The 21,797-nt window shown below is 49.0% G+C and overlaps 3 protein-coding genes across 5 annotated transcripts; 1 reads left to right on the top strand and 2 right to left on the bottom strand.

Moving 5' to 3' along the window:
- Window positions 1–95: 95 nt before the first annotated feature.
- On the bottom strand, window positions 96–2,291 carry Pif1 (Pif1 DNA helicase). The gene has a single exon (XM_076429385.1). It carries the CDS (start codon window positions 1,999–2,001, stop codon window positions 154–156), a length of 1,848 nt encoding a protein of 615 aa, XP_076285500.1. The 5' UTR covers window positions 2,002–2,291; the 3' UTR covers window positions 96–153.
- A 145-nt stretch (window positions 2,292–2,436) lies between these two features.
- On the bottom strand, window positions 2,437–16,906 carry LOC143211570 (uncharacterized). 3 transcript variants are annotated; one of them, XM_076429376.1, is made up of 8 exons: window positions 16,421–16,906; window positions 12,577–12,736; window positions 10,014–10,171; window positions 7,191–7,347; window positions 6,821–7,117; window positions 6,453–6,763; window positions 6,024–6,388; window positions 2,437–5,695 (listed from the first exon to the last, which is right to left on the bottom strand). In XM_076429376.1, exons 2-8 carry the CDS (start codon window positions 12,728–12,730, stop codon window positions 4,945–4,947), a joined length of 2,193 nt encoding a protein of 730 aa, XP_076285491.1. In that variant the 5' UTR covers window positions 12,731–12,736; window positions 16,421–16,906; the 3' UTR covers window positions 2,437–4,944. The 3 variants fall into 3 exon arrangements, with proteins under 3 accessions (XP_076285491.1, XP_076285490.1, XP_076285492.1); XM_076429375.1 differs by lacking the exon at window positions 16,421–16,906 and adding an exon at window positions 16,042–16,175; XM_076429377.1 differs by lacking the exon at window positions 16,421–16,906 and having other exon boundaries at window positions 6,024–6,364; window positions 12,577–14,580.
- Window positions 16,482–21,684, top strand: LOC143211579 (uncharacterized). The gene is made up of 6 exons (XM_076429396.1): window positions 16,482–19,303; window positions 19,586–19,712; window positions 19,797–19,922; window positions 19,995–20,259; window positions 20,559–20,738; window positions 20,885–21,684. The coding sequence occupies exons 1-6, from the start codon at window positions 19,048–19,050 to the stop codon at window positions 20,933–20,935; spliced, it is 1,005 nt and encodes a 334-aa protein (XP_076285511.1). The 5' UTR covers window positions 16,482–19,047; the 3' UTR covers window positions 20,936–21,684.
- Window positions 21,685–21,797: the final 113 nt, after the last annotated feature.

Consider the following 21,797-nt stretch of genomic DNA (forward strand, 5'->3'; position numbering starts at 1 on the left):
CATCGAAAAAAAAGCGAAAAAAAAGGCACATACAGATCGAATTGAGTAACCTCCTTCTTTTTCGAAGTCGGTTAAAAATAATACTTTATACAATGTTATCGTAAGAACGCTCGAAGGTGCGGTGGTGTATTTTTTTTTAATTGACTAATACTATTACACTTTTTGTTTTTTCCCTAGGGGAATCATTTCCATTTCTTGCAAATTTCTCCGAAATCTTTTGTAGAATACGAGTACGTCCGAATTGGCCCATACCTGTTGGCTATTAAAATCCAAGACCCGCAAAGATTGTAAACTTTGTGCCCTAGACAATGCTACGTAGGATTGACCGGGATCGAAAACTCTTGCTAGACACATTTCGACGCAGTCCAAAGTTAATCCCTGACTTTTATGAATGGAGAAGGCCCATGCTAGTTTAAGTGGAATTTGTTTCCTATGGACGATATTGCCGGACGCCGTTTTTAAATTCCATATCTCTAGTTTGGTACGGTACTGGGTACCGGATTTAAATTGAACTACCGGTGCATTGTCTTGAAATTTAATGACTACACCTCTCGCTCCATTCACCAGACCATCGGATACATTAATATTTTTCAACAACATGACCTGAGCCCCTACTTTTAATACAAGTTTCCCAGGAACAGTCAATTGTTGATTCAATGTCTGTGTCATAGACGGATCTGAATCCTGAGCGAAATAAGTTTTAGACTCTCCTTTTAGTGCGTTTAATTGGAATTCGTTAATTTCCTCCGATTCGTTCACGTGAGAACAGAGTCTGGTTGCTAAAATTCCATTATTCTCTATCTTTTGTTTAGCTGTCGCTTTAAGAACTTCTGCAATGTTATCCGTAACCCTACCTATTCTTAAATTATTCAAGATATCCACAAATTCCGGATCCTTCTGCCTATGCACGGTTCTTAATTCGAAGTTGAAGTGCACACATTTCTCCCACGCGCTGCTCTGAAAACAGAACTTTGCTTTCTGGTCCCTTTTGGAGACTGGAGGCAACTGGAAAAAGTCTCCGCATAAAATTAGTTGCATTCCACCGAATGGCCTTTCATTTTTCCTGATGTGCCTGGCGACAGCCTCTACTTTATCAAAGTAATCTGCGTCTACCATAGAAATTTCATCTATAATCAAATGCTTTGTTTTCCTCCAAGTACCTACGCAATTTCTGGAAGCCATTTGAATACATCTCTCCAAATTTCCAGTCCCCAGGCCAATCCCGGCAAATTGATGCAAGGTGATTCCACCGATATGGCAAGCAGCCACTCCAGTACTCGCTGTGGCCATTGTAACATCCGGGGGTAGGGCTGCTATAATCTTCTTCAAGAGAAACGATTTTCCGGTTCCCGCGCTGCCAGTAAAAAATAGATTCTTACCACCGAGTACCGCATCCAAAATCCTCTTCTGTTCTTCCGTGATCTCTCCCGCCGTTGGATTTTCGTAGAGTTTCTTCCCCGTGACGAGTTTCGATCCGTTTTCGTCCATGCGTTTCCTCTTCCTCGCGTTGCTGGGGGATGGAGTGGTGATCGTCGCCCGAGACACGCTAAGTGCCTTCTCTTTAGCCTTGTTAATTTCGGCAGTGGTCGCGGGACTGATATCCTGAACACCTCCGAGCGATTTATTCGAGAGCAGTCTATCTTTCAACGGATTTTTCACCGTTTCGTCCTGGTTGGTGATCTTAACGTAGATCGTTTTCAGAAAAGTGGTCAACTGGGCTGTCGGCGCATTCGATAAAAACAGAGTGCAGTTGTCCGCTTTGAATTTGATAGAAGCCTTTCCTTCGGTCATAAATTTGTTAAAAACGGAAACGGATTTGAGCGACAGCTTCGTCGTCGCGTTCGCCTTCTCCGCTCGTACCTCGATAAACATTTCACGAAGGTTGTTTCGGATCAAGCGCAAAGTCGCCGTTCGATGATTGACTTTCTTTAAGATCGAGCCTTGCGAGTTGCTCCGTTCTATCACCACCGAACACGTCACGAAACAATTCTCTTGATCCATGGTTACTTAATGAAAATATGCGTCAGGATGCGAACGACGAAGACGACGGATTTGTTTGGAGCGTTCCTCCGTACATCGGACGGTGTTGAGTCGTACGTTACCGTTATCTGACAACTGACACTGACATGCTCGACTGCTCGACTACTTTGGCGGGAGATTTACAGAGATTTACCTGGATTTACCCACCACGTTTCCTGGGGAAATCTTTTTCTTCCTGCGGGACAATCGACCTGCCAACCGCACGGTCTGTTCCTGCGTTCTCGAAATATTCCCCAGAAATAAGTCCCTAGAAACACGCGTTATTCCCATATTCCCAGCCCGTAGCTGGAGAAAACACCCGCCAGAAACGAATTCTATCTTCCCCTGTCTTCGCCATGAGTCGCACAAGATTGTCTACGTTGGATATCGTTCAGTTCGCGAAATTAAAGTATAGCGTTTATATTGAAATCGTATAATATTCTTTTAGGAAAACGTATCGATCGTGTGAGGAGATATACGTGTACACGTACATATAATATTGATACATCGTCTAATACTTATTAACATAGAAAAATTAGCGTGGGTCCTCTATCTGAAGGCTTGTTCGTTGAAAAAATACTGCATTTTGTGATATGAAAATCTACTGGAATGAGACGCGGTTTATTTCTCTTTCTGGTTCTCTTCTTTCTTTCTTTCTTTTCGTCGACATTATGTTGTATAATACCGTATCTTATAATGTATATTTGCGGTGACTCGTGTCGTCGGCGTGACACGCAGCCATCGTTGGAGGGAAGCATAAGCTAGAAGATACCATGGCGAATGATTTCATTTCCGAAAAGAGTCGCTTGTGTCCAGAAAAATATGGAATGCGTATATTTGCAAAAAGTACAGGCACTCGAATCAGCTACACCGGTAGTTCTCTCTCTCTCTCTCTCTCTCTCTCTTTGTTTTACTTCCCTTTTGATATCCCAGCCCACGTCTTCGAGCTTATACTTTGAATCTCGTTTACGAAGCACAAGTACCATGCACCTTAACGAGATGTGTTTGGCAACGGACGCATTCAACGACATAGTGATATAATTGACTATCGGATCGCGTTTTCCCTGTCTGTAGAACGGAAAATGATCGAGACACGGCCACGGCATTAATACACTTCCAGTACGTGTTGTTGTTTCGCTTTACTTTCACTTGTATCCTAATTCGCAAAACTTGTTCGCCACGGGCGAGTACACAGACTAGACACGTTCGGAAATCCCGGGTGAACGCGAATGAGCAAACGAATTCGCAAAACGTTGAACCAAACCTGGTTCATACATCGGAACTACATATATATATATATATACATTTTGTTGGAACGCAACTAACCAAGAGCTATCTAGTAACGAGGGAGTGGACGAGATACGTAAACAGGAATTTCGTACAGTTGTTTTACATGCTAATGTGTCTGGAAACGAACGAATAGAAAGCTAGGGGTCCCCTAGAGGAGAATGGAACGTTACGAAACATTCATCTTAACTTTCGTACACGGAGATGTTAAATTGTCTACTGCTACGAATGGAAAACATTGATTTTTTCGAATGTCCGCGGTGCTCGACTGGATATTACGAAATCTTTGCTCTCGACAAAGTACCTCGAGGTCACGAGGAAGGTCCACGTTGCTTTTACAAGTACGATCGCAAAGTATTCTGTGATATTCAGCCTACGGAACGCCGCATTCACACCATTGCTACTTGTGGATGGATTACATGTATTGGGCCTTTGCGGGCATAAAAATTCTACACGAACAAGAGACCCGCTCGATCGTTCTCTGTGTGCACGGCGCGGCTGAAATGCTGCGCTCGCGGACACAGTCACGACGAGAGGGTTCGTTGATTTATAATTTTGTAACACGGACGTAAAAATTCGACCAATCGTAACTACTATATTTTCGAACACGCCAACGATTGTATGGTTCGCGTGGTAGACACGTCTTCCCTCGCGATGAAACTGAAACCGATACCGACGTAGTTCTTTCGTTGGGTGTTTTCGGTAGATTCTACTCTAGATCGTTCGCGGTTCTCAGTGAATTTCCCATTCAGGGTTGTCTTTTTATAAAAATCTAATTTCCGCGGAATTATTGGAACCGTACATCAATTATACACATTCGACACAATCACACATCGATCTCCGCATCGGAATTCAGGATCTTTTTAAACGTTACACCTCAAGCTTTCGGATTATTCTACTTCGTATTCGGAAAGCGCAAATCAATCGAGTCTTTGAATGATTGGTACGTGTCAGCGCAGAAAAATATTCTATACTTTTCGAATATGTCAGAGAGAGAGAGAGAGATCGAATATATTTGTTTATCTATTACAAACATGAAAAATCGCATCGTCCGCACGATACTCGGTTTAACCGTGGATTTCCTAAGAAATTTTCTAAGATCGACAATAATCTATATGGATGGTACCGATTCGGACTGACAGAACACCTCCGCTCGTTTGATTTACGCTTAAAGTAATCGGTTCAATATGAACCGTTGATCCGTTATGTATTCGTTCGTAAACCTATCCTACAATCAGAACGTACAATTCAGTTTCACGTATTTACGATTACATTGATTGGTGATGCTTAGATAACAAAGTGGACGACCAAGCAAGGAACTTAAATCAACGTCGAATCCAGATCCTCGGGAATGATCGATACACGTATAGTTAACCATGCATTCTGTTGTCAAAGACTATATATATGTATATATTCGATCGACGATATGCTATCGAGACGGGTTTGCCAAGTTCACCGAAACGTAAACGAGAAAATCGAACGAACAAACAAGAAATTATCCGTATAAGTGACACGGTACGATCGGTCTACGCTTATGATAGAAAATTGCACGAGTGAACACAAACGACGAGTCTCTTTGTTACACGAACGTAACGAGGAACAACGAAAATAGGAATTGCAACTGAACGATTCACGGTCTTAGAAGATGTGCGGCGCTAATTGTAACTTCCATAGGGAAACAGGCCGAGCGAACACCGTCACCTGACCTTTTTCCTTCCCTCCGACTAAAAATACGTAAAGAGGCGCTGGCCCGTACGATGGCGTTTCCGAGTCATTAATGTCCGCAGCGGCAACTTTTGCCCGTTGCCTTTCCGCCCTCGACGCGCTAACCGCTCTCCTAGAAGGAGATCCTAACGGCAAACTTTTCGGCGGTGCTCTCGGCACCCTTTTCAATTCTTGAAGCTCTAATAACTCCGCGAACGTCTGCGAAGAGGACCGTCCCGCTTCGTCCTCTAAAACACTATCCGGCGGGCTGTTCAACATTTTCGCGTATTTCCCATCTTGGGATTGCTGATGTTGCTGCTGCTGCGATTGCTGTTGTTGTTGCTGGTTTCTACTCTCGTTCAGCCCGAGGTAGTTCGGATTGCAGAAGCCGAATTGGCCTTCGCGTATCGTCGATGGGGTGACGATGGGGCGGTATTGTTTGCATTTCCTGCCCGATGGCCAATCGTCGTCGGCCAGAGGGTCGCCGGGGCTTCTGGCTTCTATACTCGCGTAGTCCGAGGTGGATTCTTCACCCTCCTCCAAGTCGGCAAATCGCACGGATGCGGACGTAGGTATTTTCGAGGTGGTCGGGGTTTTAGGTGTTTGCAGAGCAGCCTCGTAAAGGTGCGAGCTGTAGCTCTCGCCGCGCGTTGGCTGGCAGGCTTGATGCATGGCTGCGAAGTCCCTGGAAACGGGGAAGAATCGATTGGTTGTGGGTCGAACGATGGTAGAAAAATATTAGACTTGTTGGAAATCTCACTTTATATACTTTGTAGCATTATTATGTTGCTCTAAATCAGCGCTCGAATTTACTTACTCGCGACGGTCGAGTTACGAAGGTATTGGTGGCGCCTAGGAGGACTATGACCGCCACGGGGAAACTCGGCCGTCGCGAGTAAGTAAATCCGAGCGCTGCTCTAAATAAAAGAGCTTTTCCGTCGTTGGAAAAACCGCCCCTTACGCCTACACCCTTATACGCCGCTATGGTATCGTCGAATTCAAACGAAACTTACCGTCTTTCCTCTTGGACTTCTATCAGTCTGGAGGTGGGGGGGTCTTTGCGCTCCTCTTCTTCGTCGTCGTCGTTGTCGCTGTTCTCGTCCGGATCGACGAAAACGAGCCTGGCCGCTTCCACAGGTGTCAAAACCGGCGTGGGCAGAGTGAGCGCTCGGAAATTCGGCACCGAGGTTGGGTCCCTGGTCATTCCGGAACCGCTGGCGTTGCTACAGGTGCTGCCGAGATCGGTGGTCTTGCACATCGACTCGGACGGCTTCTGCCTTCGACGCGCCAACGCGTTCGCGCTTCGAGACTTAACCATTCCCGTGGACGGCTCGATCACCTCGGCGTCCACTTGCTGAAACGGATAATACGAGTTCGCCTGCAGACAGGAGAACATCTAGAATCTAGGTCTAGAGGAACAGCTACTTTGAACGGACGCGTACCTCTTGCGGACTCTCCTCGTTGTCGTCTTGGCCGCTCAACACCGAGTAGCTGCATTTCGTCGGGTGACTCAGCCGCGATAGATTGATCTGCGACAGCTTCGAGATCTCCTTCAGGAAGCTCGGCCTGGTCGGTGCCTCGTTCGGCGATATCCTGTTGTTGTAGAGCCTCGTCCTCTGGTTGCGCAGCTTCAGCTTCGAATTGTCGATGTTGGTCCCTCGTATCAGCAGCTCCGACACCGCCAGTGCGACGCTCTCCGCCCTCGGTTGAGGTTTCGGACCCTGTACCGACAGCTTCTCCCACGTTTCCGTACCTACGATGAAACTCGGTGAAACAGCCGGACATTGAACACGGTTTGGGACTCGCTTACCGAAATGAAACCTCCACAGTTCGTTCGTAGCTAAACCACCGCTCTCCCCGCCGAATATCAGCATGCAGCTGGGAAGTCTGCAAGCAGCGTGGCCGTGAAGGGGTCCCGGTCCTGGTTTATTTTTCAATAGACACCAGGAGGCGGTGTTCACGTCCCATCTCCAACAGTCGCTTCTCTCTTGAAGATCGGTCATACCTCCGTAAACGTACATGGCGTCGCCGTGTAGAACAGCGGAATGCTTGTGCCTCGCCGCTGGCCCACTTTCACCGGACGACAGCAGGTGCCAGGATTCCGTTTCTAGCGAGCAAGTCGTTGGTAAGTCGTGTGTGCATTGCTAATTGTTATATTATATTGTGTCTCGTTGAATTACCAAAGTGGAACGCCCACAGCTCCGGAGAGCTTCCGCGAAGGTCTTGGTAACCCCCGTAGATGAGCATTTGGCCGCGATGAACCAGAGCCGTGTGGCCTCTTCGTCCTCTAGGAACCGTGCATCCTCTCTGCGCCCTCACCTTTCTCCACATGTTCGTCTAAGGACAACGAACAGGCCGGTGACTTTTGTGCTGCTTTTGAAAGCATGATCACGGTGTTCTTTGTTCGTTCATCAATTTTTACGGCACCGACGACAATGGCCCAAGAAAATCAGTAATTTTGTCTGGACGGGGAAGGCTTCTGAATGCCGAATATCAACCCCGAATGGGGCTGCGCGTAACAAAAGGTACAGGAGAGCTCCAATTTGTCACTCCCTTCTTTTTACTCTTTTGAATAGACTCGAGTTTAATACGGGCGGCTGTCGTAACAACGTACCGGTTGCGGCTTTCTCGACGAGTCGCAATTTATAATAGTTGCGAAATGTTTCGGGGACAAGGGACGACGAGCTCCGGGTGTTGACGAACCGATCTATTTCTATCTGTACCCTGAAACACTGCTCGTGAAAAATATATAGGGCACAAGCGACGCGTGAGACGCTTCGCGAGCAAAGGGGATCTTTTATGTATGCCCCGCATTTAATTTTATCGACGCAATCGATGGACGAGGGTGGATCGATTTCACTGAAGTTCGCCGATCGTTTCGAGAGAATGCGGTAAAACGGAAATTGATGGCACGGCAGGTTCTCGGATCGGCGATCAAGGATCTCGTACTCGTTCGGTAGCGTACACCGCCAAGAAGAACGGGAGGGAACTTATAAAGGAGAGAAGATGGAAGGAAGGAAGGAAGGAAGGAAGGAAGCAAGGTATATATAGGCTGTATAGCAGGGGTGCTGAAAGTAATTACGTAACTTGAAGTACGTGCCTAAAGTTGATAGGTCTGTACAGCCACTTGCGTTTACCCCGCATTACGACGCGAGGGGGTCGCGCAAGGGTGGAGCAGTCGGTAAATTCGCCATCGACGTTAAAACGCTGTAAAATTAGCGAGAAAACAGTTATCACCGACGACGCGAACTCTTTTAGAACAACCTCAAAGAACCTCGAGACCGCGGTCGGTTGATCTTCACCGCTACGAGAAGAGCGAAGGATGCAGGGACGCCGGGAACATCGAATATTCACCCGAGCGAGATATTTCTTCTGTATCCGATTTGCTGCGACCGGCAGACAAGTTTAATGGAACACGGGGGAAGATAAGATAGGGTAGAAAAAGAACACGGGACGCGAACGACCCCTCCCTATTCTACCAATCGGGTTTGCTGGTGCATTCGTAACGTGGATTTCAATAATACACGATGGCGAGACCACCCTTGTTCCGAAGCCGGTCCAATAAGTAAACGCGAGCGGACCAGGAAATTCTCTAATGCCGTGGAAAGGGCATAAATCCTCCGAGGAGCTGGGATAAGAAAGTATTTAATATCCGACGGGTTTGGAGAAAAATGGGGGAATGTTCATCTCCTTCGTTATTAAGGAAAATCACAAGTGTGAGATTCACCCCGGAGGACTCGAGTTTCTTCCTATTTGATGGCACCTGGCGTTGACAAGGTCGGAGACAGGGAATCGTTGACGTAAAATTGCTATCTACCGCGTTTCCTGTTTACTCCGAGTTGATGAATTTTTAACGATGCGCGGGTTGAGAGCAGGAACCCTTGGGAGGATAAGCGCCATTCACTTTCGAGGGTACGAAACGCAAGAAGGAGCTGTTGACACCGGCTGTTGCCAACGGTTCCTCCCTCTCGCGATATCGCCGCACGCGTGTCAAACATTTCCCAGAAGCTTCTTGCCGTCGAACGGTATCCAATGACAGTCGATTGTTTACGATTGATGATCGATCGGCGCGCTAGTCCCTAATTAAGCGAAGCCTACTCTCCCCGATTTCTATAATTCAACGGACAATATTTCCTCGAGGAGAGCGCTCGAATCTGTTTCGCCTGGCGTCACCCCTCGTCTGTTCCGATAACGATCTCGTCGTAACTCGGTGTCGTACCTCGCAAAGGAAACTCCTAATGATCTTACTCGTCCTGGAGGGGAGCGCGCGTGCAAGGGATGCAGGGGTCGCCGATATAGAATAAGAAGAGAGAAGCGAAAGAATATCGCACCCTCGGGAAACCGCTAAATCAATAGTACCGTCATCAGGTACAAGCAGTTTTACACGAGGACATCCGCTACTTCTCCGATCCTTCGAAAGTAGAGGGTTCGAGGTGGGGGGATCGTGTTTGCCAACCGATGACACGCAACGAGGGACAACCACGAGGCTCGACCGCATCGAGCAGTTGCGATTCTTCCGCCGTAGTAGTCACTCGAGTGGCAAGGAGTCCTCGGGGAGAACGACGCGACGACGCGTCAAACGGGAAACCACGAAGACTGCGTGCACTTCGGAAACTGGCACGGATTCTAATCGTCAAAGGAATGGAAAATAAGACCAATCATCGAGATAAATAGATAATCGAGAGGAATAGATCCGCTCGTCAGATCGTCGAAGGAGCTACGAATTCAGACGAGACGCGTCGAGGCAAGGTATTGTCAATCTCACCGTTGATTGGACTCCCCGAATCGTCTCGGTTGCTAAATTGGAGGGGCAGCGGGGGTGCCGAGCCTTGAACCGCGATGCTTGCAAGGGGCTTGGTCAACTGCCGGAGGGCATCTGCTCGGGTTTCGCCTCGGCGAAATCACGAAAATTTAACTAACCGAAGCCGCGCCTCGCTAACAAGTTTAGACGGTTATATCGAGGCGGTTCGATGGAGAGAGAAAACACGCTGGGGTAGGCGTACCTTGACATTGTAAACCCACAGTGGCGTTTCCGTGCCCGCCGAAAAGCCGAGTTCACCCCCGAAAACGTAGAGGCAATCCTTGTATGCGACCGCGCTGTGCTCCTGAAGTGCCGGCGGTCTTTCTCCCGCAGGATGCAATTCTTCCCATTTGCTCTCGGCTGCAAAGAAAAATAAAGAATGGGGGTAGAGAGCGTGCGTCGGCTCGTTAGTCAAAACGGTTTCGCATGCCAGCCTCTCTGTTTGCACGGCGGTGAATAAACACGATTTGCACAGCCTCGCTTTTGTGCGTTTACGCGAGGGGAAGATGAGACTGCACAGTTCGAAACGAGGCTCGCGAATAAAGAAACAAAGAGGCTCGCATTATGGGTCTCGTCGCGTGCACGCATAATTTCCGCGTTCCTTCTCCCCCGGCTTGACCGAAAGATATCGTACGGGATCGGATGTTAAATTAAAGAGGAAGGTATCCCTCGGTATATCTCACGGGTGCTGAAAAAAAGAACTTTCCTCGCCACGCTAAATCACGCTTTGAACCGCCCCGGCAATCTGCTGCTCCGAAATAAATCCTTCGGGTGGTTGGGGCTTCGCAGAAACATAGAGAGACGGAACGGGGGAGTGCAGAAAGAAGGGTGGGACTAGGAGCTTATATCTAAGCAGTGCCAAGGGCACGGTAAAAAGCGAAACGTTAACGCAAGAACTCGGAGGGATAAGCGTATTATGTTCCTCGTATCGATAGAAAAATATACTGGCTGCGAGCTGCCAGCCAAGTTCTCGTCGGACACGATATTCCTTTTTGTTCGCGTTAGAAAACGTTTATGCGAACGATATTGCAAATTTTTGGATTCGCGGCGTAAGAATGCATACAAAGAACGCGCGCGGCCGCGCGTCGCGCTTCCGAGGGTCGAGACACTTTCTTCCCTTCGCTCCGGTATAATCGCTTAACAAGTCTTTACCCTTCGGAAGTTTTAGGATTGCGAAAAAAAGGGACACTCCCCTAATTTAACCGGGAAGAATAAAAGCGAAAGAAATCAGCGGCGCGTAAAGTTCCATCGCGCGAACAAAAGAAGAACGAGCCCGACGTTCTCGTTGCAGATTAGATCGGCAACTTCTCAACTAAAGTTGCAAGTGTTTCGCGGTATAGTTTTACAATATCCGGCGAGAAGTTGCCCGCGTTTAACACCTCGAGTATCCGAGTTATAGGTTGCCACCGAGACGTGCCCGAGAACAAAGCCTATGAAATTTACGTAAGAGCCGTAATACGCTGGCTGGAGTACTCACAACCCTCGCGGGCCGACACTAAAGATGCCCGACATTGATTAGGTGTACGTGTCGTATCTGGTCGGCCACGAGGCAATGCACTCTTTTGTGTAAAAGTGCTGTTCACGGGGTAAAATCGCGATGCTGGATAAAGAGATCGCTTCGAACGGAGCGCGCGTTCTAATTCGCGGTTGGAGATTACTCGCGCGCGATTTATGCGTTCTGGCTCGAAATCGAGGTGGAAGTCCGCATGACGTTTGAAATGCGCATAGGATGCAACGCCAAAAGAACTCCCCTCGCTTTCGAACCCATCGAAAGATGGAGTACTCTCGTGGTTCGGGATATCACAATGTTTTCGCAAGATCGAGTATCGACGATGCTAGGCTTTTAAAACATACCACCAATCCCTTTGGGAGCCGTTCGTCCCGGGAGACAAGCTGCCAACCCTTCTGGTACTGTTTTAATATTCTCCGTGTTCGCTGCCGAACAATCCCTCCCTGATTAATACAGATTCGCGCAGCCGGGCCGGTCAACGAGCACGAGTTTCGCTGCTTCGCACCGTCAATACACTCGCAGTCGATACTTTCGATTCTCCTTTGAAATTGATCATTTAATTTCAACCCTTTCCATTCTCTGTGATTTTTTAAATTTGGTGGATATGAAATTGATGCGATACCTCGCGCAGTACTTCAATGTTTAGTAATTGAGTAGATACAAACATATCTAAACATGTAATTAATGGCACAGCAATTTTTACCGCTCGACTGCTAAGTGATAAACCGACGTAGGAACATTGGAGTTATAAAAATCCGGGGGATTGCACGAATGGAATTTTTAGGGCGAATTTAAATTGAACGAGCGCGCAGTTTCACAATTGGCCAGATGGACCCGCGGGAACCGTTTACAGCGCGCTACGATACCGTGGATCGAAAGTTATGCAAGCAATTCCGCGTAAACTCCCTATTTAACGAGGAGGCGCAATTAATTCGCGTGCGTCTGATCTCCGTGGAAACAGCCGTAATTGTGGCGTATCGTCGGTGGCTTTGGTTGATGTACGCGTAGGCTTTAATAATGGCGTATTATCGATCAGACTGAACCCTGTTTAAATTCCGTGACGCACCCCTCGCTCTCCGAGCGAGACGATGGGGGTGCGTTGGTCAGAGATGTTGTTCGTGTACAGTGTACAGTGCTCTCCGGTTACTCAGACATCGGCCGTTAATGCCCCTCGCAATCATTCCCTCGCGTTTCGCTTTGCTAGGAAGAAATTCAAATAACCGTTGTGTTATTATATATGTATTTGATCACTTACCGAGACTGTATCGCCAAAGATCTTTCAGAGGAAGATTGCCGTTTCGCCCACCGAGAAGATATACGTGCCCGGCGAGCAAAGTGGCGCTGTGCTTGCTTCTCGAAGGTGGTGCAGGACCATTCTCTGTGCCAGCCGCGGTAACCGAGCTCCACATTGTTTCCTGCGGCACAAGATCCGACTACGATTAGCTGGCAATCGGCGGAACGGTCGTCGAACCACGCCGGAACAAATTGAAATACGGAATCGGTGTTAGCAGCGAAGCGTTCGCAAATTAGAAAACAGCATCTTTAAACGTCTGCCGTCGGTGTCTTTAAACGCATTACCGGCCGGCCGTGTCGGCGTACTTGAAATTCAATTACCAGAGCTTCGAAATCGAGTTTCGGGTAAACGAATGCACCCTCACGCACCCCAAACAGGCGTACGCAAATACGGCGGGCATGGCAATAGGCTCGCGCGGTAGACGAGCCGCTACAAATGGGATTCTCGACGGTGCGGTGGAACGGCGTTGTACGGCGATGACGAAGACACGCGTGAAAGGGAAATCGGCGAACGCGCGCTGCCGCCGCGCCGGCAAAAATAATGGACGAGCTTTCCCGGAAGATTGCTCGGAACGCGAAACTTTACCACGATTTAGACATCGTTTAGACTCGTTAATTTTAACGAGTCACTTTGCTATACGCCACGGTATTCGAATATCTTTTAATCCGCGTGCACGCTGCACATTTTAACCGTCGGTCGGGCTGTCGCCCCGTTGTTTGTTACCCCTCGTTCGTGCTGGAAATATTCGAGATTTTTCATCTCTCGCGTTGCATCGGTGCTGCATTCCCGCCAGCTTGACTTTTAATAGAAACGACAACAGCGCGCGTAATTCCTCTGCCAGGCACGAGCACTCCGTACATTTGCGAGCCCTTTATTTCCCGCCGTGAAATCAGTAACCGGGAGTCGAGCGTAAGAAGAACCGTCGACGGTTTCTTTTCCGCCGGCTCAGCGACGTATTTCCGTTTCGCGTTACTCCACTTCCCTTCTCGCGCGGCTTCTTATCGCGACACGATGTTTCGGTGAGCCCTTGCGGAAAACAATAAAAGACCTCCCGCCTTCGGTAAACCGTTAATCGCTTTTTCGAACTTGTACGTTGTTCTATCCGTGAACCGATTACTCGTGTATCGCGAATACCGAACGAAGTCTAGACAATTTTTCCAGAACCCCCGTTGGATATTGTTTCGCTGGAGCGACGCAGCATCGTCCGCCTCTCCCGTCGGGCTTCCAGCGCGCGGCAACTTTTGCGAGGCTCCGACGAAGTCGGCACGTCGACGTTTATCGACCGACGACGGCAATTTCATTTTTTCCGTGTTCGATCCGCAGGGGACGCGCGAGCGTAAAGATTCGACTGGATTTCCATCGTTCGGCTCCCTTTCCGGTTGCAAAGGCGAAGGGAGAGACAGGCCGCAGGAGGGGTTCTCTCGGTCTCTCTCTCTCTCTCTCTCTCTCCCTATCTCTCCTTCCCTCTTGGCTTAACTCGAGTCACGAGGGGATGCGTTGGTGCGGCCGGATCCCGAAAAGGGAACGCGCAGTCAGACAATTTCCTCCATCGCGCCGACACTCGCACTTCTCTTGATTCCCGTACGGTGTACGACATTGCTGGATGTTCCTTTCGCGGCCGTTTCGCCGTTCGTCCGAGGATCTTCCATACCCTCCCGTTGCTCCTCGCGTTTCCGGCACATTGGCCTTCTCCTCGCTTCGGAGCCAATGACTCGATTACTTAAACGCCAACGAGTTTCATGGATCGCTTTCGATTCTTGATCCCGAAAATTGTTTCGCGCGGAAACAATCGAGGCTGTTCAGAGCCGCGTTATTCGGGTTCAAGTTCTACTGGACGTAATGAAAGATACTCGAGACGTTTGTCGAGACGACGAGCGACGCTCCATGGTTTAAATTTCTATGGGGTCGGCCGGAGAGAATGATGTTTTTAAACGTCTGACATATTTCGCGACGAGATTTCTCGCGCGCGAACTTCCGCGCAAAGATCATTAACGCATTCTCACGTCGGGGATCAAGGCTGGCTCTCGTTACAGTGGATGCGCATGCAAAGAACCACTTTTCACTGTACACCTCGTCGCGTAGTCTTTTACTACCTTTTTTCGCGTGCTCCGCGCGCCCGGAGAACGAAAGAAGGAAAGAGCGAAGGCAAAGGTCTTCCACCGCGTGCAATATTGAACACCGTCGCGAAAATGAAAAGTGCACGCGTGTCGGGAGACGACCGGTTAGAAATTCCGACGGCGATTCGTCGCTTTTCGAGTCGCTTTTGTCCGTCGCGTCGTCGAGGACCCTTGTACATAACGAGGAAACCTAAACGTCTCGATATGTTTTCCTTGTAGTCGGGTCGAGTCGACGTTTGAGTGGGTAACGTCGCTGGAAAGATGTGGAACGTCGGCCGTCGTGCGCCGAGTATTTTGAATGACAGCCACTAGAAGAAACCCTCCATCGCATCGTGTCACTAGTGTCACTTGCGGCGGGATCTGTACGAGCGCTACCTCCCAGCTCGGCTACGTTTCACGCGAACCGTGCAAACCGTACAAAACACCGACTATAGAACATTCTCGGAATCATGGTCGACGAACCCGATGGAGGATTTTTTCCAAGCCGGTGAATCTCTTCGCTGACCCGATTCGCCCCCGCAACGAAAAAACTTCTAAGCACCGCTGGGAAATCGTGTAGAGGAATCTGGTTGTTCCGCGGTTGTCGTCGCGTTCTGCCCGAGTTAAGCCTGGAAGATGGAACGAAACCTTAGAACGATGCATCACGGATAGCGATGCGATGCGTAGTGATAATCCTTGTTTGTTAATGCCCGCGGTATCGGCGCCCCTGAGTCGGGTATTAGCTCGAGTCGGGTTTCTATAAATGAAATTAAAGCGGCAACAGCAAAATTTACGGTGGACCGTGGATATCGCCATCGATCAAGTTTTACGCGGCAAGGGCCGCAGACTGGAACGAGGCTCCGGACAGTAGCCGGACAGTTTCGAACGGAAGAAGCTAGACGGCAAGATTTATAATGGAATACAGGGTATACAAATCTCGCTTATCGAGCAATAAAGAACGAGCGGTGTGGCATGTCGTTACGCGAGGAACATTGATTTTCCGGGAGGTTAAGGACATCGTAAACTGCAACCACCACGTGACATCGTATAGCCGACTCGGCGAAACCAGACGAGACGCGACGCGACCCGCCTTCGGAATATCTTGAATTTGTTCCAGCATTCCCCGTTCTCTGTCCGCCGGACGAGTCTCGCGTTGTATCTTTCGCTCGGGTACGTCGCTCGTCGTATCGTATCGACGACACTACATATGTATAGACCAATCGGTTTTCGGCTGCTTCGACCCACGTTAAATCTCGAAGAATCCTGCCGAAAAATCGCGGGCTGGCGGTAACGCGGGACAGCCGAGGGTAACGCAATTTAACAGGCTCACCTCTCTACTCGGTAAACCCTCTATCTCGTTAGCTGATGGCGAATGCAACTTGTGACCCACATGCAAGCGACGATTAAATCCGACTAAGCTCTTGTCTTTACGGTGATAAGAGCTGCCTGGCTGGTATTCGTCTTCGACAATTAACCTTTCGTTCGCTGGACGTGCATTCTGCGAACGTTAGACATTAATTTACTGGCTCGAATGACGTGGCTCGGACGGGTGCATGGCGACCGTGGATCGTATATGGTTCGTTTAAAACGATCTCTCGGTGCTGCCCATCGGAGAGCCCTTTCCTCTAAGCTCTCGTTGTTGTCGTTTCGTGTTCCGACACAATGCCGATGCACAGCACACACGTGCACGCACACACACACACACACACCGTGATATGGATCGAGACACTTTATAAAGAAAGCGGAAGTTTCTTCCTAAACATGCTTCATCGTGACACGTTGACTCCCCCCGTCGACACGCGGGCTATCTCGCGAGACCAACGATTCTCGGTTCGCGAGCGAGCGAGTCGCGTTCCGTCTCGTCCGGTTCATCTAAAACCGTTCGACGTTTCCTCTTTGATAAACGCCGCCCTGAAAACCACCCGTCGATTCGCGGCCACTTCGACGGCGATCAAACGAAAACTTGGGATACGCCGTGCTTCGACAGCGATCTCGGTCGATCGTAGATCGACGACCGATGAACGACCGACGAACGTCCGATATGGACGACCGATAGACCGGTGCGGCGAACAATCTCTCTCTCGGAATCTATTGTTGTCATCGACTGGAGAAAAGAGAGAACGACGAGACACGATGTCACGAGGACAGCAGCACTCTGCGTGCTGAACGTTTCCTCCGTACTGCGTCCGAGTCGAGCACCTACCTAGCCGAGTCGTCATCGAGGACTCGACGCAGGCGCCCCGAGGAAAACCACCCCCTGTAACCCGCAAACTCGATCGCTTCCATCCCCTTTGGCTCGGCCAGGGGGTGAACATCCGCGGGTCGAGCGCGCTGTACCATACCATACCCTGGAGTATACGGGCAACGATAGACACACACAGCGCAGCTAAGTTGGTCGGCGGTGACTCTTCTATAATACATGGTTGAACTCGATTTTAAAAGAGTCCCGACCGATCGCGTTTTCCCCTGCGAATCGTGCTGAACGATCAGGGCGCTTCATTTGTAGAAACATGTACCGGTAAACGGTTTTCTAATTCAGTTTTGAGAAAAGTTTGCGAGCGCAGGGTACAAACGTTCAAGCATACATGGCTGTAGGGGGATGGATCTCGCATAGAATGTTCCGCACCGGACTGGTACGAAACAGCTTCTGAGTCGGTCGCTCCGGCAGAATGACACTGGTAAAAGGTTGCACATGCGCCAGCCTCGGTCCCCATGGAAACGGGATGCGAGCGGCCGCGTGTGAATGCGTATTGATTACTCCACTCTTGCTCCATTCCGCGATCTCTTGGTCCTCGTTCTATCTCCTCCTCCTGCCTCCTGCCTTCTCCCTCCCTCCCTCCCTCCCTCCCGGACCCTGGTTTCCTCCTTTTTTTCCGCGGCTTCTTCTCTCTTTCGGTTCGTCCGCGCAACAAATCATTCCGTTTCATCAACCAGCCTTCCCCCTCCTCCGAATTAGCCACCGCGATTTCGCATCTCCGTCGACTCCGCCAGAAATCTACTATCTATGCACCGTGCACCTCGCACCCGTCACCGATTTAAGGTCGATCCATTCGAATGCATCGAACAATATTCGTGCGCGGACGGTATAAATAGACCTCTATCTACATATCTGGAAATTCTTGCCGAGTGGCACAACTGTCGCGACATCGGCCGCGATTGTACTTTTATCGCTGCGAGATCTATCGGCGGAGGCAAGGCGCGCCGTAATCGCGCGCTTCCTTCTTCGTCGATTACCTCCCCGAAACAGCCTTGGCACAACCGTAGATCAAATTCGAGATGTGACGCAACGAGATCAATTTCGACCGCCGTAAATATCCAGGCGGAACAAATTATTCTCGCGTATTTTGTAACGTCGGAAGCTACGCTCGAAAACGTCGCGCCGCGCGCTGTGCCGAGCGGATGCGAGCAGGCCTTCGGAAAGTTTAAAAGAGGAAACAGAGAGTCGGCGGCCGTAGGTACAGGCCGAGGTCCTTTTGCAATGGAAATAAACTCGCGCGACGAGACACCGAGTATTTTCAGCTGTGCGACGAGAAAGTGGAGAAGATAGAGAGAAAAAGGTACGCTCGGCGACACGCGTCTTGAACTTCCGGGAAAATGTAGTACCACTCCGGGGGTTAATTAAAAGATGCACCAACGGGAACGCAGGCGTAATCTGCGTATTATTTAAATTAATCAAGGACTCTCTCGCGCGCGCGCCGCGCCGTTCAAACGAGCAGCGATCACGCGTCGAAATGAGTTCTCGCTGTTGTCCCGTTTGGTAGGACGAGGAACCTCGCGATCCGTCCCGCAGTCGAATTAATTATATCGTTTTCGAGGCGAAGTTTAATTTTATATGAAACTTCGGTTACGAACACCAGCTTTAATTGAATAGTTGGCTAGACCATAGAAGCGCTGTTGACTCACTCGTGCCACTTTATTTTCACCGACACACTCCTGTGCACCGTTTTGTCACACTTTGTAGTTCACAGGGACGCAACCAAAGCATCACGGTCTCTCCTTGTAAACGGCGTTTCCTTTGTATCTCACCTTCGAGTTTCCGACGAATCGCCGTAGATGTTGATCGATAAATCGATCGGGACACTTGACGAACATCGAAAATACGCGTATCCTAGTTGTCGCGGAATCATTTCGTTCAACGAACAGGGCAAACGGATGGGTGGTAGCAGTCCTGAAGGGTAAATGCGCGACAATTCCCCATGCGTGACCACTCCATAAAAAGGTGAAACTCCGCGAAGGAAAGAGTCACTTTCGCGTCGTCATCTTGTCGAAAAGCAGGGGCAGAGTTCGCGTCGGTTTCTCAAACTCTTGCCGATCTCTGTTCGAGTCCGTTGTCGCCATGGTGCAACGACTGATTCACTTCTCCTTGCTGGCAACGCTCGTTTGCTACGCGCGCAGCGAGAAGACCGAGTACAACTTGACCGATCAACCGACCAAGAAGGATCCTGTGGCAGACAAACTGTTCGTCAACGTCGCACGCGCTAGAAACTCTTCGAATCCGCAACATGTGCCGAGCAACGACACCGAGGCGTACGACAGAAGCTTGGAGAAGCAATCAAGGGCGACCGTTCATCGCGCGGAGTCCGATTCGAGAGATACGTTGCATAATTTAACCCTGATCCGTTCCTCGTTTCACGAATCGAATCTGTCCCTCGGTCTCAAATTGACACAGTGGTAAAAGAACAACTAACAAGGTAAACAGTTATATTTTTTAATTCAGGAGTTACGAAGTTTCGCGACAAATTTATCCACAAACAACGGAACGGTATAACTTATTTCGAGAAAACTGTGTCAAATTGACACGAGGGACGGACGAGAGTTAAGGAATCGTTGCTCGATCTGCGGAGGCGTGCTTCACGATCAATTGAAATTCGCAAGTTCCAGCTGTTGCGGACCTAGGCACGTTTCCGGCGCATCCGCAAGACCCGACACGTATCACAGTAAGATCTCCGCGGACGTTAATCGGCACTCGACGCGATACGGCGAACGTGTACCAGTTGATAGGTAGTATTCGAAGATGCTTGACGACGAGTGCCGGGGGAGGGGAACGGAGCTTTTTAACGGGAAAGACGATCGGATTATTTGTAGATACGGATGGCAAACTCAAGGACAGCCTCCGGATTCGAATGGAATCACTCGGCGACCCGGAAGCGGAAGTGGCAGTGGCAACCAGCCTGGCAGCGTACTCTACGACGGAAATCACGCAGGAGATAGGTAACCGATTGATCAGACGTTTTCTCTGGTGTCTGAACGGGGTCGCTGAACGTGCTCTCCTACAAACATTAGGTTCGCTTTTCGTCCGAGTTATGGAAGTGAAAGTTCGCCGAATCGCAGACCGAATGGCTACGAGACTGGACCTTCTGGAGGGTACGGTTACGGGAACGGTGGTGGTTACGGAGGATACGGCGGCGGCAGGCCATCCAGTTCCAGCGGGTCGAGCGGTGGTTACGGAATTTCAGGATCCCTTGCCAACGGCGATGAATTCGGGCCAGTGGAACCGAGTTATCCGGAAGGAAACGTTCCCTCGGTACCGAATATTCAGACCCAAAAGGTATTGTGCAAAAGTTTACGCTGGAGATCGTGGTTTTGAACGTGTATCAACCCTTAGCACTCGGGCGCAAAATATTGTTTACATCATTACAAATACATCGGTATCTAATCAATTACCAAACATTTAAATATTGTACGAATTTCATGAATTGCACATGAATTTCATATCCATAAAATGAAAAAAATCATATATAATACAATTAAAATAGCTCCGAGTGCAAAGGAGCTATTTAAATACACGTGAAATAAGGATCTCTAGTTTACCCTCTCGTTCCGTATTATTTTTTATTTATTTTGTAGGCGGTGGCTTTGAAAGCGTTGGCTGGCGTTGCTCTAATCGGTGCAGCGGCCGCGTTGGCGACGAATCCCGTTCTGCTTCCGATCGGTATTGTATCGGGAAGAAAGAAACGATCGAACTTGCCAACGGGAGAAGAGGATGCGCGTCTACGGTACATGTCGAGGATTCCCGAAAGTTTTAAGGTACTTTTGTCGTGCTCGTTAAGCACTCTTTGACGATGCCGTCGCGTCGCGTCGGTACTTTTTTATGCAATGATTCCGACTAGGTAGATCCGTTCAACCAGTCATCCGGAAGATCTCTGTTGCCTTTATAACGTGTTACGTTGCAGGATTTCAAACAATATTCTCGACTGAGAGGCTACGAGCACCATCCCCTTTAAAGAAACGATTCCAGCTGGCTACGAATACGGCCGTGACGAATAAGTGCAAGCAAAATTGGTTACAAATTGCGCTGAAATCAGAAAGCTGATCGACGATATATGCATGCTAGATTTTTATTTAATGGCAATAAACAATTTCACGAGGAAACATTCAATCAGCGACGAACCCTTCTGCGACTTCTCGAGAGTCCCAAGAGTCTGGGCTGGGCCATTCCTCCTCTCTTTCCTTCTATTTGGTTCCAACGAAAGGAGGGACTAGGTGAAATGGGATGGGAGATCCTGCTCCTTTTCTCACTCCCTTCTTATCTCTGGGACGCAATTCCCACTTACAGGGGGATGGGAAATGATTAACCCTTCTCCTTCACCCTTCCCACTGGTGAAGGGATCTTGGGCGCCTTCTTAGAAGAAAACGACGAAACCTCTAATCAAACAGTATCATCAATCTAGTGTTAGATGGCGCGACGAGTGACTTTTCGACAATTATAAGTAGACAGCGGATCTTTATGCGAAATGAAAATTTTCTTCCTGAATTGTGTAACAAACTAGAGTGAAATGGAAATTTATTTTCTTTCTTAATATGTTTAGTAAGTCGATAATAATATAACAGTCTTTTTAAATTATTCTAATGCTTTTCCGTTTCAAATCACGCCTGCTCATTTCTGTCATAAATGCATACAATCCGCTGTCTAATTATAAGATAAGGACTGCGAGAGATTCTAACGAATTCTAATCCATCACTCGATTTCATTTATTTCATTGAATATTTAACCACCCACGGTCCACGGTTTAACGGTTCTAGTCCGCGCTAGCGAGAAATAAATGGAGTTTTGTTCCGTTGGGTGCAGCACTAGCGAGCACTCTC

This window comes from Lasioglossum baleicum, chromosome 8 (assembly GCF_051020765.1).
Source record: "Lasioglossum baleicum chromosome 8, iyLasBale1, whole genome shotgun sequence".
NCBI classification, from domain to species: domain Eukaryota; kingdom Metazoa; phylum Arthropoda; class Insecta; order Hymenoptera; family Halictidae; genus Lasioglossum; species Lasioglossum baleicum.